At 41.3% G+C, this 16,827-nt stretch overlaps 1 protein-coding gene across 5 annotated transcripts in view; it reads left to right on the top strand.

Annotated features, from left to right (window-relative positions):
* Window positions 1-16,827, top strand: part of LOC115014292 (glutamate receptor 2-like) — a 91,906-nt gene that overhangs the window by 19,893 nt on the left and 55,186 nt on the right. For all 5 annotated transcript variants that reach the window (XR_003832884.1, XM_029441047.1, XM_029441039.1 and 2 more), the window contains exons 3-8: window positions 3,835-4,074; window positions 4,973-5,094; window positions 6,514-6,588; window positions 7,636-7,689; window positions 14,141-14,299; window positions 16,038-16,205. Coding sequence is in view for 4 of the 5 variants with exons in the window: in XM_029441047.1 (XP_029296907.1) it covers window positions 3,835-4,074; window positions 4,973-5,094; window positions 6,514-6,588; window positions 7,636-7,689; window positions 14,141-14,299; window positions 16,038-16,205 (818 nt within the window). In the remaining variant the exon portion in view is untranslated. The remainder of the gene's footprint in view (window positions 1-3,834; window positions 4,075-4,972; window positions 5,095-6,513; window positions 6,589-7,635; window positions 7,690-14,140; window positions 14,300-16,037; window positions 16,206-16,827) is intronic.

Genomic DNA, 16,827 nt, shown 5'->3' with positions numbered 1-16,827 from the left:
GCAGCTAGCTTGGAGCTAGCTAGCACCGCCGCTAATACGGTCGGTCTACCTGTGACACATTAACAACTCAATCTCCAAATGGATTGCAATGGACTGTAGGTGGTAAAAGACAGGGGGTTAATGGAGGCTTTACAGATGGCGTCAAATGACACAACTTTTAAGCCGCCACAAGATATTGTTTATTGTACAATGAAAGATGTTATGCCAGATTTGAAATTGCACTTTGTCAAACTGTTGGTCTGTGTTGTCTAAGATAATTGTGGCATACAAGATATTGGATAAATAGTATTGAAATAAAAGACATGTTGACCTTTAAGTTTATAATGCCTACCCTTTGATTCACTCATCTTGCAAATTCATTTGAATATTTTTAAATGCTTCTCACAGCAAATATTGATATATGCGATTCATTTAGATTAATTAATCAAGAAGCATGTAATTAATTCGATACATTTTTTGTAATCGCTTGACAGCCCTAATAAAAAAATATATACATACACACACACACACGCTCACACACACTTCACTCATCCTGTAATCACTTAATTACTCAATTAAAAAAAATGAAATGAAAAATAAACCTAGCAGAGAAGCTTGGGCTTTAACTGATAAAAGACAGCCAACTTGCTTTACACACTGTAGTTGGACAACACAATCACACACATGCAGAGCAAACTCAACGAACAGCAGAGCAGAGAGGCTGCGGAGACAGTGAAGTGGAAGTTAAGATGATTCAAAGATTACTCGAGTTGACGAAAACTACGCTCGTTACATACTTAAGTGCATTAAAACCTTGCGAGTAAAAAGCCAAAACTTTATACTTCACCTGTTTTAACAAACATAAACATGTACACATGTAGAAAGGCGACATTTCAAACTGCTCTGTCCACAGTTTCTCAACCATTTTGTTTTACACAAGCACAGCACACTTTCTTTTATTTTTTTATATAAATAAATTCTAATCCTGTTCTGAATTATAAATTATTATTTAGTAATAAAGTAATACAATTCCTTACATTTTATAAATTATGTTATTAGATGCTTTTTGTATTGGGTGCCTGTGCTATTGGAGAAAGCAAATCATATGTAGCGCCCTTTGTATCAAGGCAAGCGGTTTGGTTGGCTACATGTCCATATCAAGATAACAGATACAGGCAACAATAGTAGCCAAGGCAGCCAGCAAGTATGATTTTAAAGTTGGTGTATTTTCAGACCCACAACCTATGCATCAAAATGAAGCTGTATGTGTTCATTTTGATGCATAGGTTGTGGGTCCGAAAATACACTATCTCCCTGCAACAAACAGAAGCACATGGCTAATTATTATGTAGATTGACATCATTGGACATTGTGCTGACTCGATGGGGACGCCTGTGCTACAAACAGAATGGGCATTTTTATCTTGTGGCCATCCACAATAATGTGAATCGATTTTGAAGAAATAACTGATGGCCACCACCTACTCCAAAAAACATTATTATTATTGTTATCAATATTTATGTATTTTCTTTGTTATTTTTTTAACTGAGGCAGTATAGAGTAATGTTACGTTTGTCTGATGCAGTGACTCCATGCGTGGGAGCACAGAATAGAAGCAATGAGGAATGAGGACTCCATGCATGCAGTACACTGCCTTCATCAGAGCCTGATGTAATGATACCCTTAGGCACGAAGCTCTGCTATATAAATACATGATATTGTGATAGAAGTGAATGCATGCAGTCCTCCTTCTCTGCTGTCTACCCTCTTGCTTTGCACCTGCTATAAATACATATAATGCACAGATACTGTAACTACCTCATTTACTCCAGAAAGACAAACATGTCTTAGTTAATAGGGAAGATGTTTGGAGAAACAGTTATAATACGGAATTCCTGCATGTTACAGGTTAACCTTTTAAAATACAAATTAAACCAAATAACATTTTGTACAGCAGTTACATAACATTATTAGAATGTACTTTGAGACTTTAAATAAGCTAGTGACAAGACAAGGGGCTGTATTTGGGGTATTTGACTCATCGTACGCCTCATATGCAGAAGTTAAGAGGTAGAAGGTGTGGTGATGCTGATTCGGTGACATACTTCAATCTTGTTGCGAAGAATGAGTACGGCTTGTGCGTTCCACTGCGGCCCTTTTACTTTTATTTATGGTACTACACGGTATTTAACTCCAGATGGTTATTGTGTGGATCATAGGTTTGAGCCTCGGATGAAACAAGTATCCGGTACGAATAATGTACAAGTCAAGTGTGTCAATATCCGTACTGATGATGAAAGAAAATCCTCATTGGGTAATAGCTGTGTCGATTGTCCACATCTATCCATGATAGGCCAGCCCTACTGTAGGTTAGCCGTAAATGGGGGCGGGTCAAACCGTTGCCATGTTAGCAGTGACCAACATTGTAAATTACCAGTATGCCATTCTTTTTTTTTCTCCGCTGAAATATTAGATTTCAGAGTTGACGTTCACCTAAACAATAAACCGGACTTGTCAGATAACTCTGCTGCTCTGTCCAAGAAGGGACAGAGCAGCTTTACCTGCTAAGGAGACTGAGGTCTTTTGGAGTGCAGGGGGCTCCTTAAGACATTCTTTAACTCTGTGGTGGCATCTGCTATTTTTCATAGAGTGGTCTGCTGGAGCAGCAGCATCTCGGCTGCTGACAGGAAGAGACTGAACATACTGGTGAAGAAGGCCAGCTCTGTCCTGGGGAGCCCACTGAACACTGTAGAGGTGGTGGAAGACAGGAGAATGACAGCCAAGCTGTCATCTCTATTGGACAACATGTCCCACCCCCTCCAGGACACTTTGTCCGACTGTGCAGCTTCTTCAGTGACAGGCTGCTTCACCCGTGGTGTCTCGCGGAGCGTAGGTCCTTTCTTCCTGCAGCGGTCAGACTGTATAATCACCACGGCCCCTGGTAGACCACCAAACCAAGAAATGACACTGTCATGTGCGACTGTACTTATATTATATTGCTGTTACTGTATTTTTATTCTATTTAATTGTGTACTCTCTTTGCTGTAACAATGTAAATTTCCCCGTCGTGGGATAATTAAAGGATTTCTGATTCTGATGTCATACAATAATTTTTAGCCATGCTAGCTCTAGGGATGGCAATGTTGGATACACAGAGTTAAAGAAGGTCTCCTCAGCAGATAAAGCTGCTATGTCCCTTCTTAAACAGAGCAGCAGAGTTATCTGACCAGTCCGGTTTACTCTTCAGGTGAAGACCCAGGTACTTTAAGATTTTACAATCTCGATGTCTGTTCCCAGGACGTTCACTGGTGTTGGGCGAGAATGATGGCGCCTCCTGAAGTCCACCACCAGCTCCCTGGTCTTCCCTGCGTTGAGCAGGAGGTGCTTCCTCTGGCACCAGAGTCCTGTGTCTCTCTGTACTCCTTGTCATCCCCATCAGAGATGAGGCCGACAAAATACAACTATATTTACCTTAAACCAAAGCGACCATTACTGTTTCTATATCCACCTTTCCTTTTAACATATTATTGCTCCTGTAAAGGTAAATAAAATAATAATAATAATGACCTGCACCCTTACATGTTCCTCCCTGCCGCCGGGAGACCACTTTTCTGGGAGTAGAGTGAGCAGGAGCTCTGGGAGACGGGCCCAGTTAGCTGTGAGCAAACCCAAGCAGGTCTATAATATAGCAGTGTTATTTTGACTCTCAGAGTTTCAGCAGTAAGGTGGAATTTTATGTATTTGTTTTTATATAAGTAATCTAAATCCTTCCCATCTCCTGTGTCTGAGTTGAATCATCTCTCTCTCTCTGTTTATTGTTTTATTAAAATGTTTCTCTCTCTCTTTTTCTCCTAGTTTGTTCCCAGTTCTCTCGAGGTGTCTACGCCATTTTTGGCTTCTATGACAAGAAGTCGGTAAACACCATCACATCCTTCTGTGAGACACTACATGTGTCCTTCATCACACCTTCTTTCCCAGCAGAAGGCATGAATCAGTTTGTTCTCCAGATGAGGCCGGACATCAAGGGGCCGCTAGTTTCATTGGTGGAGTACTACAAATGGGAAAAGTTTGCCTATCTATACGACAGTGATAGAGGTAATTGGAGTGTCATTGCTTATCACATTTTGAAAGAACCAAGATGGGTACTGAGTGGAGTCAACTGATTTTACAGTCTCTTGTAGACTAGCAATGTGATGTTTGTAAATGACCTCAAACATATTTTGGCAAGTTCTTTTCAAACTGTATCTATGCATATACCGAGATAGCATATTATCATATAAACTGATATATTGGCCATGCTCTTGTATCAATTTACCTCTTAATATATATGTGTGTTGTTATTGTGGACAAAGTTGGATTAGTTATGTTTTTATCATTTTTCTTGTGTTACTTGATTAGATGATGTGGGTGTCAAAATGTGAAGAAGCACCTTGATTTGTCAGTTATTTGCTCAGCCAATAAATTTAATTGAAAAGATTTTTCCTTCAAATCTATCATTTACACATACAGCTGTTATTTAAGTTGTCATATACATAATTTACTTTTCATAGTAGTGTTACTGCCTTTTTGGACAACAAAAAGTACAGGTCTCAATTAAGTCTCAGTTGTGGAGTTGTAGATATTTTCATTACATACATTACATACGTTGAAAGCTGAGCATAGAGTTGATAAAATATTTGAAAGGATTCAGATTGGTAAAGCTTAAAACGGCTTTTCCAATGGATTCAGATTTATTAACATTATTTAAAACCTAAACCCTATCTGGTGTGTCCTGAAAACTTTAGTTGTATTTCTGATTTAGCTGCAGTGCTATCCTTGTCCCCTGTACACTACAGTTTTTTTCGTTTATATCAGGGACCATGTACAAAAATATATTAATCTCAAAAAAAGGCAAAACATGCTTTTTACCAGATTTAGATACCACCAAATTTCAATCCATAAAATGTTCAGTATTTTAATTAAACTAATCATGTGTGTGTATTTCTATGTGCAGGGCTCTCTACTCTTCAGGTAATACTGGACACTGCAGCAGAGAAAAAATGGGTTGTCACAGCGATAAATGTAGGAAACCTCAAAGATGAGAGGAAGGATGAAGCCTACCGCTCCCTGTTTCAGGTACTTATATTCTTCTCATATACAGCACTGCACACTGTGAGTACTCATACCATGCATTTTTAGAAACACCCAAGATACACAAAACAGATACTCTGCTCAAAGGGAAGGTGCATCTCTCGCCTACGACCACAGATTACAGATTACAAGGTACAGTCATGACAGTGAGTAGTATAGTGTCCACGGTGGATATTGTGGACCTCCTGCCTGTAATGCCCTCCCACTGATATTCTACAGGTAAAATTAAGTGAGTGTGCAGTATCTTACCTGTTCAACAGTGAAGTGGAGCAGTTACAAGGTCACCAGTGCAGCAGGGACTCGACAATTTCAATTTAAAAACAGGGGAAACATTCTATTTTGTTTTAATTGCGATTATGCTAAATCGCTGGATGCACACAATATATTGTTTTGCTGTTCTGTGTTAGAGAGTCTGCCATCACTGTAATGCAGTACAGTTGGGAAATGTTCACACATTCAAGCCTATCTCTCTTTTCAATTTGTAAAGCCTGCTAGTTCTCATTATGAAAATGCTCAGAATTTGTGGAAATGTATTTGGTACTAGGTATGGGGGAAATAGAGACATACACTTGTTAATAACCCACTAAAGAACCCGCTAATGGAGAAAACCGCAGGGATCATGATGGCTGGAATTAAAACAGTCTAATTCACAAAGATCAGCGCTAACTGACAATAGACAACACACCTTCAGTGAAATTATTGTAAATAAATACTGTCAAAAAGTGTCATATCATGGAAATAAAATTAATGAAAAACTAAGGGTATTATATAGTCTAAATAAATACATAAGTGATTTCTTCCCAAATACTGGGCTTACATTTTTCCCTTTTCTCCCTCCTTCCTCTCTTTTTCTCTCTTCTTTCGGGAGGGTTGGATGGAAGTGGCAGTATAGAAAGACCTCATGCTCAGGCTGACTCTCACTCCTCATAACCGACGCACTGGCCTCAAACACATTTATACTTTGCCACATGGATAATTGCAATCAGATGCAATACTTTTTGGCCATGTTTGCTCTGAAATATCCTGAGCACAATATCTTTTGTGACGTTGTGATAATTTATTGTGCTATAAGTGGCCCAATCTATTCTTTGTGAATTTGCCCCTCAAATTTTTGCATGTTCAGGGCATGTACAAATTAAACAGTCCATTTTCTAGATAATGTGTATCAGATCACATTTTTCTTTCCAGGAACCTTCTTAGGAAATGATATCTACATGTCACTTCCTGTCTATAAATTGATTACGATATGATGGGATCTGTGAAATAAAGCATAACTAATATGTTGTGCAGTGTGCAGTAAGGCGAAGGATTTCTTTTCTGTTATTGGTTTCTGTGATTTTGGGGAGGTCGACTTTGGTGCACAACTTTAATGACTTTGATATTGAATACTTATCTGATTTTTAGGACCTGGAGATCCGTAAGGAGCGACGCATAATCCTGGACTGTGAACAAGACAAAGTCAAAGACATCATGGAACAGGTTGATTCCAGTCTTCTACCATTACTACTACTACTACTTATAAAAATAATATTATCCATCCATCAACGAGAATTCCAGAAGTCTTCTTAGGTCATCTGGCACAGAATTTGCTGGAACACTCCGCCAGATTGCAGGTGATACAAGTGCACAGAACAGTATCCGTGTGCAGAGAAGAATCCTCTCAAGGGAGCATTTCTGCTCAGCGTGCACCAATACGATCCTGCAAGCACAACACTTCCTACGCACTTGCAACTGCTCAACACTTGCTCACTCTTAAAGTTTACTTTGACAGTGGCTGATATGTCTGATTGTTTGTTTGGTTTTGGATGGGCAGTTGCCTGAAAAAACAGCCATTTTCATGGAGCTATCATATGAGAGCTGATTCACACACACACTTGCATTATATACATAGATTATATATTCATGTTTAATAAATAAATAAATAGTCTTTCAAAAACAGGCACTAAGAAAGCAAAACATTTAATTTTATAATTAAAAACTTTTCAACGATGGTGTGTAGGTCGGAGACTGTGGGTGTGAAAGTGACCGATAAAAGGAGCGCACAAATCAGCCACTGTGTATTCCATCCCCTCCTCCAAAGGTCCACTTGATGAGTGAGTGAGTGAGTGAGTGAGTGAGTGTTGAGCAGTTGCGATTGCGTAGGCAGAGGCTTCTTTTCCTAGATTTTCTTTGATAATTGCAGATACCACAACTTCTCTATTGCAAATCAAAAGAAATGTAATATTAGCTGGCCATAGTGTTGCTGTCCATGAGAACCACGTATATCCAACACTTCACATTTGTCTGACTGATCCTTGATGGATTGAAAATAGTATCTTACTTAAACCATTTAAAAACCCATTCAATTATTATATGTTAATTTAAGCTGAGAAGTTGACTTTTTTTAAGCTCATGAAAATTAGACCTTTTCTTACTGGACAGGACAGTAAGATAGACTGGCAAATATTAAAACACAAAGCAATGCATTTGATTTTCATGTTTTATAGTGTTATAGTATTGACACAGCTTGTACTCTTTTCCCATCAGGTGATCACTATAGGCAGGCATGTGAAAGGATACCACTACATCATCGCTAACTTGGTGAGCCACGTCTGACTCTGATTAAACCTGACCAAACGCTGCTATGTATTGCTGATAAATGAAGATTTGTAGTGATATATAGTGAAATATTAAAGTCATTGACTGGCTGGCATTTTTACTGCTTATTTTCCATTGACAAGCTTTCTTTGTTGGTTGTTCTGTAGCTGATCTGCCTCTATTGCCTCTACTATTTTCCACTATGGTATGCATTAAAACATGTATACAAGTACAGCCCTGCTACAGCTATATGGAGGGTTTAGGTTCCAGACACATGCTATTTACTTTAAAGGTTCAATGTGTAGTTCCGAGCCACCTGCTACAAAGTAAAAGGGCGCAGTATTTCACCTCTACTACTGGGTCCATACATTCTAAATTCATCAATCATCAAAACCATCAGTTATTAAAATAAACAACTATAGTATGTTATCCTGTTTATATTTTAGTTGTAGTAGTTTGTCATATTTATTGTATTCAATTTTTTGGAGTATTCTAATGTATTCTTTTTATTGTGTATTTCATTGGCCTCACTGAACTTCCCCTTGTCAGTTATCCAGCAAGAAAAACAGTCCATACAGTAGATCTCAGGACCACGAGGTGACGTTCAGATGCAATGCTTGAGCAGTGTGAAAGATACACAAACAATGGTACTGCTTAGTATCACTTACATCACGTCATTATAACATAAGCATAGGAAGGTAATCTTCCGCTTAATGGATACAATTTGAAGAGTAACTTTCCGCCACTGCCTGTGTGCACTCACTGGGTGTCGAATTTATTTGATATGTATGCAGCTGCATGGAGATGCCAGTCCTACATGGGGGCACCAGACCGCAACTGCATGGAGATGCAGGGGCAGCCACAGGATGGGGCCAAACCACACGTATCACATAGTCCATATTTCCAGGCCGACTGTGTCATTTGTGCATCCACCCATGGGTGCCTGGCATTGGACACACGCTCATCAGGAGCCCCTGGAGCTCACCTGGATCTCCACTAGGTTACCAGTGGCATAAAAAAGTGCTGAGCTCCAGAGGAAGGTGCTGAAATGGACTAAAATGATTCCGCTCCAAGAGGGCCTCTCGGCGGATTCACAAGTTCCAGGACGCTCCCTTGTATGTGAAATTTGAAAAAAAGAAAGAGAAAGACACAGAGGATGGTCAAGACTCGAGGCCCACCATGACAGCAGTTTGAGCGGACATTTATCTGACTTTCCCACTTTCCATCCTGGTTCTCCTCACTTTGAAATATTTTCACACTTTTGCAGTGCGGAGCCCAGGCCTCCAGGGAAAGTGGCCAGGCATGCTTAGGAGCTCATGATGGAAGCACTCAGGACGGACACATTTTCCCGGTTTCCACCGCTGTCCATCCTGGTTCTCCACACTTTGAAAAAAGTTGACACTAATCGATCGGAATACGTGAAATGCCATCGGAGGGCCTCCATCAGCCGGCCTTGTGCCGGTGTTCGGGCGGTCAGTTCTTCCGGCATGCGGGTTCGAGTCTATGGTCGGGAAGGCAAGCGTCTCTGGACACTTTCCCCCGCATTCCTCCCGGACCGGTCTATCTGAAGCGAGACCAAGACGCCCCGTCTGCCCGAAACTGTCATGATTCAGGACAGGGGAGGACCCAATTGCAGGACAACAGACGATTTTAACAAAAAGAGAGCTTCATTACAAAAAACTAGCAAAAATACAGAGTAACAAAATAAAACTGAAAACACAAACCGGGAGGACACGGGGTAGACACGAGCAGGACACGAGCAGGAGACGAGCAGGAGACGAGACGAGCAGGAGACGAGCAGGAGACGAGCAGGAGACGAGCAGGAGACGAGCAGGAGACGAGCAGGAGACGAGGTAACATCAATGACAACTCGACAAGGTACAATGAAACAGACAGGGATATATATATACACAGAAACTAATGAGGGGAACGAGTCACAGCTGGGGGAGAAAGACAACAAGGCCAGGGAGAATGGACACATGAGGAACAAATCAAAAATCACAGGGATAAGGAAAAAAGGACAGGAAGTAAAACAAGACATGACACAAGGAGGAGTGAAACTTAAAAATAAAACAGGAAACAGAGTACAAACAGATCGTGACAGAAACGGATCCCGCTGCAGGATCGAGGTTCTCACGAACCTTCCCGCTGAGGTGGCTTTGCTCCGGCAAACACATTGTTTCTCAAACCCTTGACGCATCGGCCCCTTAACTGGGGCCCAGTCGATGCTTGTGGCCTTTGGACTCTAACGTTACTTGGTTAACTGGCAATTCTTGATCTAATACATGCAAACAAGCGCTGACCTGCGGGGATGCGTGCATTTATCAGACCCAAAACCCATGCGGGGTGCCTCTCGGGGTGCCCCGGCTTTTTGACTCTCGTGCCGATCGCTTGCCCTCGTGGCGGCGACGTCTCATTCGAATGTCTCGATTGTACTTTTTGTGCCTACCATGGTGACCACGGGTAACTGGGAATCAGGGTTCGATTCCGGAGCGGGACCCTGAGAAAAGGAAAAGGAAATTGCCCACTCCCGACTCTAAAACAATAACAATAAAAGTCGTGACAAGGTTTCTCTAGGTGAACTTGGGAAGGATCATTACCGATTTGCCTGTCCTGTCAAGGTGAGCTGTGAGTTTTCTCACAGTTGTCTCCAGACGCCGAGGTGTTTCCCCTCCTGCCTGTCTAAGTCACCGGGTCGGAGCACTGGTTGGCATGCGGAGTGCGGTGCCCCCGCCGTCCCTTCAGGTAGTTGGTATTTGGAGCTCGTCAAAACTTCCATAAAAAGAGAGGCTGATTTTGTCACTCAGGCACCCGCTCAAAATGTGCCTACCGTCAGACACACACTGAGCGGGACGCTTCCTCTCCCCCTGGAGCTCCCAGACTTTCATAAACAGAGGCTGACCCTGTCACTGTGGCATTGGCTCACAGGTGATGGCGGCAGACACTTGCTCAGAGGGAGACCCCCCCGCTTCGCCGGGTGAACAGGGGCACAAACTGAAAAAACGACCAGACTTCAATAGAAAGAGGCTGACTCTGTCTCTGTGGCATCCGCTCACAGCTGATGGTGTCGGACACCCACTCAGCGGCAAACCACACAAAATTTCAATATGGTAACCAGGGGCAAATAATTTCAATATGGTAACCAGGGGCACGAAACTCTGGCCAATACCACGGATGTGTTTAGTCCGTGGAGGGGGGCTTAAGACTGGTCCGCAGGTTTGACTAGAGGGCCTGGTCCCCCTGCTCTCCTGGTTCTCTGCCTGGGCCTATTTGAACCGTAATAAGTGCCTCTGCCTGTGTGAAAGGGGGGTGTGTGATGGAGTTATTGTGTCCGCTTTCCTGGTTCCCTGCCTAGGCCTATTTGAACCAAAATAAGTGCCTATGCCTGTGTCATAGCTGCCTATGGATGGTTGCCATCTGAGCCCTGTTCAGACGGCTTGCGGTGTTTCCTGCATGAAGTTTTTTAGATAAAATTCTGCTGTGGTCACCTTCATGCCACTTTCAATGACACTGCTGGACCATCTGTTTGAAGAGGGTTGGGTTGAAAATATGCAAATAAGTATACATAAAGTACAGACTACATCTCTCATATGCAACCAAAACGGTGATGGTAATGTTACTCACTGATGAATCTTCTCTATATTTTGGAGAAATAATGTCAGAGTGCCGGGTACAAGAGCTCCCCATGTAAAGGAGGAATGTCTTGACCCGGCTCACCTATGATTTTGCATTTTCACTCACTTTCCAAGACGGTTAATCCCCTCATGGCTACTGCCGTAAGCGGTGAGATACTCTGTAACGACACATAATTTCACATGCTATTATACATGTAGACTCCAATAATACATTGCATTACACTGGCACTACATTATAAATATATCCTCACTGATACTGGGTGGCAGGTTGATGTTCCGCATCTTATTCCTTCGTTCCAGAATAATGTCATCCTTATTATCAGGCTGCAGGTCGAGGCTGCTGGTCATAGCCGTTGTCGGATCACTGGCTCTCAGTCGCTACAGGAGCAGCAATGTCTGACATCTCTTTGCCTCAACAAGAAGGGAGGCCCTCTCCTCCTGTGATACTCGGTGTGGGAACACTTACCTTTTTTATGATGTTCTTGAATAACTGAATCTCATCTCTTCCAAAAGTCAAATGTCAATGTTGTCTGCTGTACAGGAGATTTGTAGCAAACATTTCTAACTTTGAAAACTACACATCAGCTTGTCAGTAGGGATAACCATTCACACACTCACGTTGGCCAGGACATCGGGAGCAATTTGGGGTTCAGTATCCTGCCTAAGGACACTTCGACATGCTTGGGGTGATTCACGCCATTTCATCCACTCATCATGCATGCTCTCAGGAAGGGTACCCTGGACCGGTAACAGGAAGCCCAAAGGGTAAAAGAGACTGTTCAAAGCACACCTCCTTGGTGTATGGCTTCTCAATCTCATGAATATGTAATGTGAATGAGTCCGTCATGATGTTGCATCTGACACCAAGACTGCGTTGACTGCGTTCCAAAAGGAAAAATAGAAAATCCCTACTTTCTTCCCGCACCAGAAGGGCAGTAAAACATTTGTTGTATGTCTGCTGTGACTGCCAGGGGATCTTTCCTGAATCTTATGAGGACAACTAAAAGGCTGTTACAGGACCAGATATGAATAATAGTTTTCTATTAGTTTTAGCACGTCATTTAGAGAGACTCCATCAAACTGGGCACTGGAGTCAAAGTCAACAAAAATTTGGCCAGGTTTTTGGGCATGGTTTACTCCAAATGAGGGGAGATGCCAGTACTCATTGCCTTCCTGTTGAGGAGGAGCTAGATCTGCATGATGGTTATCTAGAATCTTCTGCATGAACTCAGGGTGAGACGTCATCACTGGGCACTTCTCCAGGGTGCGGCGTAGTGACCTATAGCGGCTCATGGCATACTCCCTGTTATTTATGGGTAAATTACAACTTTTTATCAACCACTTTGAACTTATATTACTTTTACTCTATTGTATTCTATTTAATTATTGTGTACTCGCCACTTTACTTTCTTGTTCTTTTGCTGTAAGACGGTAAATTTCTCCATTGTGAGACTAATAAAGGCAATAGTGTGACCCAGCTGTTTGTGTAAAATCCTTGAAAAACAAATTTTCCTTTATACTGAGGAAAGATGGGTCCTCCATAGAAGGTGCAAGTTTATCGTCATCTTTAGTTTGACAAAAGACTGACTGGACAAAGCTTTCACAGGTTATTCTGTGTGATTGGCTTTCCCATAGACTGTAGTTGAGGAGTTGGTTCTGGTTTGAGGAAAAAACTGTTCCTTGACTTTCATGTAGTTCTCACATGGACTGAAATGGCTCAGCCTGCCATTCTCTAAGATGAAGGTCTTCATACTGGTCACATCCGTTGGCCTGTGTGCGCTGCCTAGGCATACATCCCCAATTATTACCCACCCCAAATCAAATCACCAGATAGATAGATACTTTATTGATTCCGAGGGAAATTTAGGCATCCAGTAGCTTACAAGACATATGACATTACACATCTGTCACCCCACCCCCACTCCCACCATTAAAAGTAAGAACAAATTAAATTAAGAGACAAAATATAAGAGTACACTGCAACATTGACCAGTAGCTGTCTAAACCTGAGCGGATTTAGTGCAAATAGAATTAGGGCCAACGGTGCAGAGCAAATGTGCATACAGATCTATAACCATAAATAAGTGAGCATTAAAATGTCCAAAACTAAAAATGAAGGCTAAATTGTGATAACACTTTAAGTTAAGTTAAATGCACTTATCAGGTTGTACCAGGATCAAATGGTGGTATTTCATGAGTATTTCATGAGCTTTGTGATGCTTATGGTTGTGGGCAGCTGCAGGGGAAGGTATCTCATCTCGTTTGTTTGAGACAATGTTGCACTCTATTAAAGTTGGTATTGGAAGGCTTGTCTTACCATCTGTAGACTCTATAATGAAGCCAGTTGCTCCCCTGCCTGTTGTTTCAGCTACTCATCATGTTTTCAGTGTGATTGGAGATGTGATACCTTCTATACCAAATATTTTGAAAAACTCAGACCGTGCCAAAGACCTATTGCTTTGGTCATCCAGTATGGCATACATTTTTCTGCTCTCACTGCGGCTGCCGATTGGATACACATTCACAAGGCTGAAACCCTTTCCACATACCTCTTTGCATTTTGATGGGAAATCTGAGTCAGGAGGGTCTTCCTCCTCGCCTCCATGCTGTGATGGGGGAGGAGATGGCTTTGGGAGCCACAGAGCTGGGCCTGGGTGAAGAGAAGCTTGATGTTATCTTACACATTGAACCTTTAATAGAATGGTGTTTTAATAGTATTGGACTGAGGCTCTATCGGATCCTTTCAGAGAATAAAATATTTATAGAGCGAAAATACAAAGTCATCAACTAAAATAAGTTTTCTGTTGTTCTTGTTTCAGGGTTTTGTAGATGGTGACCTCTCTAAAATCCAGTATGGAGGTGCAAATGTGTCTGGGTTTCAGATAGTAGATTTTGATGATCCTGTGGTGGCAAAATTTGACCAACGATGGGAGGCCCTGGAAGAGAAGGAGTATCCTGGAGCTGATACACGGATCAGAGTAAGATTTGGACATTCAACATTATTTCATAGGCTGTTTGAATTAGTTTAAATTGTTCCATGAAAGAAATATGCTGTGTTAGGAGGATTCAGATTACCTGGAGCTAGTCCAAGGATTACAGTAGCACAATCATGCTAATATTGAGTTTAACAATGTAACTCAACTCTACATGTATTATGAGTAGAACATTTTGTCATAATGCATTTTATGATGTTTGCATTAAAATTCTACATGTTTTAAACATGATATTACCTACTTTTGGGCCATATTTATGTGGCACTGCAACAATCAACGCAAGCAGCACAATCAGTATTTTCCTGATCTTGAAATCCTCTTTTTACCGCGTATAGAGTATTTTGATGACCAGTGCAGAGTGCACGATGCACAGGTAGGAGGAGAAACACAAACTGGTTCAAAGTAAACAACACCAAACCAGTTGTTTCTTATTTTGTTCGAAACTTTGTCTCAGACTACTGAAAATAGATGTCTCAGAACCACGCCTATTACTGCCGCAGCGTAACACCATAGTCACTTTGATGATTTTATCAACAAAAGCAGACTAAATACAAGGAGCAAACTGCAGAAATAATGGAATGATGTTTAATATGTAAATGAACCATTTTAATCAAACCAGATGATGCGTTTATATCGTCATTAAAAATTAACGTTTAATGTGATTTAAAGCAGGAATGCCGGTAAACAATCATTTATAAATTATAAATTATTATTAGTGATTCTGACAGTATCTTTTGTCCAGTATGTTGTATAAAAAACATCAGGTCATCATATTCCTGCATCCATCGGAAGGCAGCAGGACACATGTTAATAAATCTGCAGCCTTTGATTTTAGAAGTGCCAGAGCATAGGTCTATTACACAAGGCTGTCAACTGTGTTTACCTGGATTAAATAATGTACACAGGACACTGAGCTGCTACAGAATATCCACACACACCTCTAGACACATCCGCCAGTTTCATTTATAATTTGGTATTCCGCCTGTTTTTTTGCGGGAGACATCAGATTACCGTGTATCAATTAATCCTGTCCGTCACAGCCACTTTTGAAATTTAAAAAAAGGTTGAAGTTTTATTCTTGGAATGCATTATTAAGCAAACCGTTCGGTGTCTCATTTTAAGATAGTATGTAACCATTTCCAATGTAAAATGTTGTAGAATATATAATATATAAACTGCTGCACCAAACTATTATTGAAATTGTTTGTTTTTATAATGGTTGCACTAATTAAGTGTTGAAAATTCACACTATCTGCCTTTGGCTGCAAATTTGTGGAGCTGTGTGTTCATATTGTTCCACTCTGCTCCTTCCAGAAAATCAATATAATTTCCTGGCAAGTCTTAATTTGTGAGGCATTTGTCGTCATGTGTCCTTGTGGTTGGTTCAGCTGTTTCAGAGCAGACCAGTGACGAGACTGGCTCAGCGCGTATGTATTCATCACCGCACCCTTCGATCAGTGTTTTTCATCCAGCCCTTTTGCACTTTGTTCTGCAGCACATACAGTACATGTATCAAAATAGCAGACGTGCTTGGAGAATTTTGGCTTGTCGTTGCACATTTATGTTTTGACTAGACATTTGTCTAGTCATTTTGACTAGAATTTTGGTGGTTGGACTTTTGTTTTCGTAAGAATGAGTAGTTGATGGGTTTCAGAAGTGAACCACAGGTCCTCATACTTCTACACATATTTTGGAGTTTCACCAATGTTTCTGTGTCTTTCAGTATACCTCAGCCCTCACCTATGATGCTGTCCATGTGATGACGGAGGCATTCCGTTTCCTTCACAAGCAGAGAATAGACATGAGTCGTCGTGGCAACAGTGGGGACTGTCTAGCCAATCCAGCAGTTCCTTGGGCACAGGGGGTGGAGATTGAACGTGCCCTCAAACAGGTAACCATGGATAAGACCCTCCTCACTAAGAGAGGGATACTGACCCAGTTCTATAAAAGCTTATACTAGTTTGCATTTGTGAGGAAGACTATGGGTAATGAAGCTGAAAACAGAGGTTGCGTCCAAAAGTCTTATGTGTCTGATTGCAAGGGGAAAGCTCAGAGGTCCAGGATGTAAGGCCATGTTCAGATTGCATGAATGCAGCCCTCTCATTAATTTGAATGGGACCAGCAGAGGTGCCAATGCTTAGTGCTCCGGTAAACAGAAACTCCCTAAAACAAACCCCACAATTAAATGGGACAAAATGGAAGAAACCTCAGGGAGGGCAACTGAGGAGGGATCCCTCTCCCAGGACGGACAGACATGCAATAGATGTTGTGTGTTGAGAACAAACAACATCGTAAAAATACAACATAGACAATCCATGTGACGGAAAAATTATTATGTGAAGATATTATGGAACCAGTGAAATTCCACGTTTCTCGATGCCAACTCGATACCACGCTAAAAAAGACATAAAAACAATAAATCCTATAATTCTTTGAATACTGTTTTTTATTAGGAAGTTAAACAAGTCATAATTCTCTAATATCTATTATATATTGCTTTTACAACATCTCCT

This window comes from Cottoperca gobio, chromosome 1, assembly GCF_900634415.1.
Source record: "Cottoperca gobio chromosome 1, fCotGob3.1, whole genome shotgun sequence".
Taxonomy (NCBI): Eukaryota; Metazoa; Chordata; class Actinopteri; order Perciformes; family Bovichtidae; genus Cottoperca; species Cottoperca gobio.
Note: the sequence above shows the minus strand (reverse complement) of the source record. Positions and strands in the feature narration are given on the sequence as shown.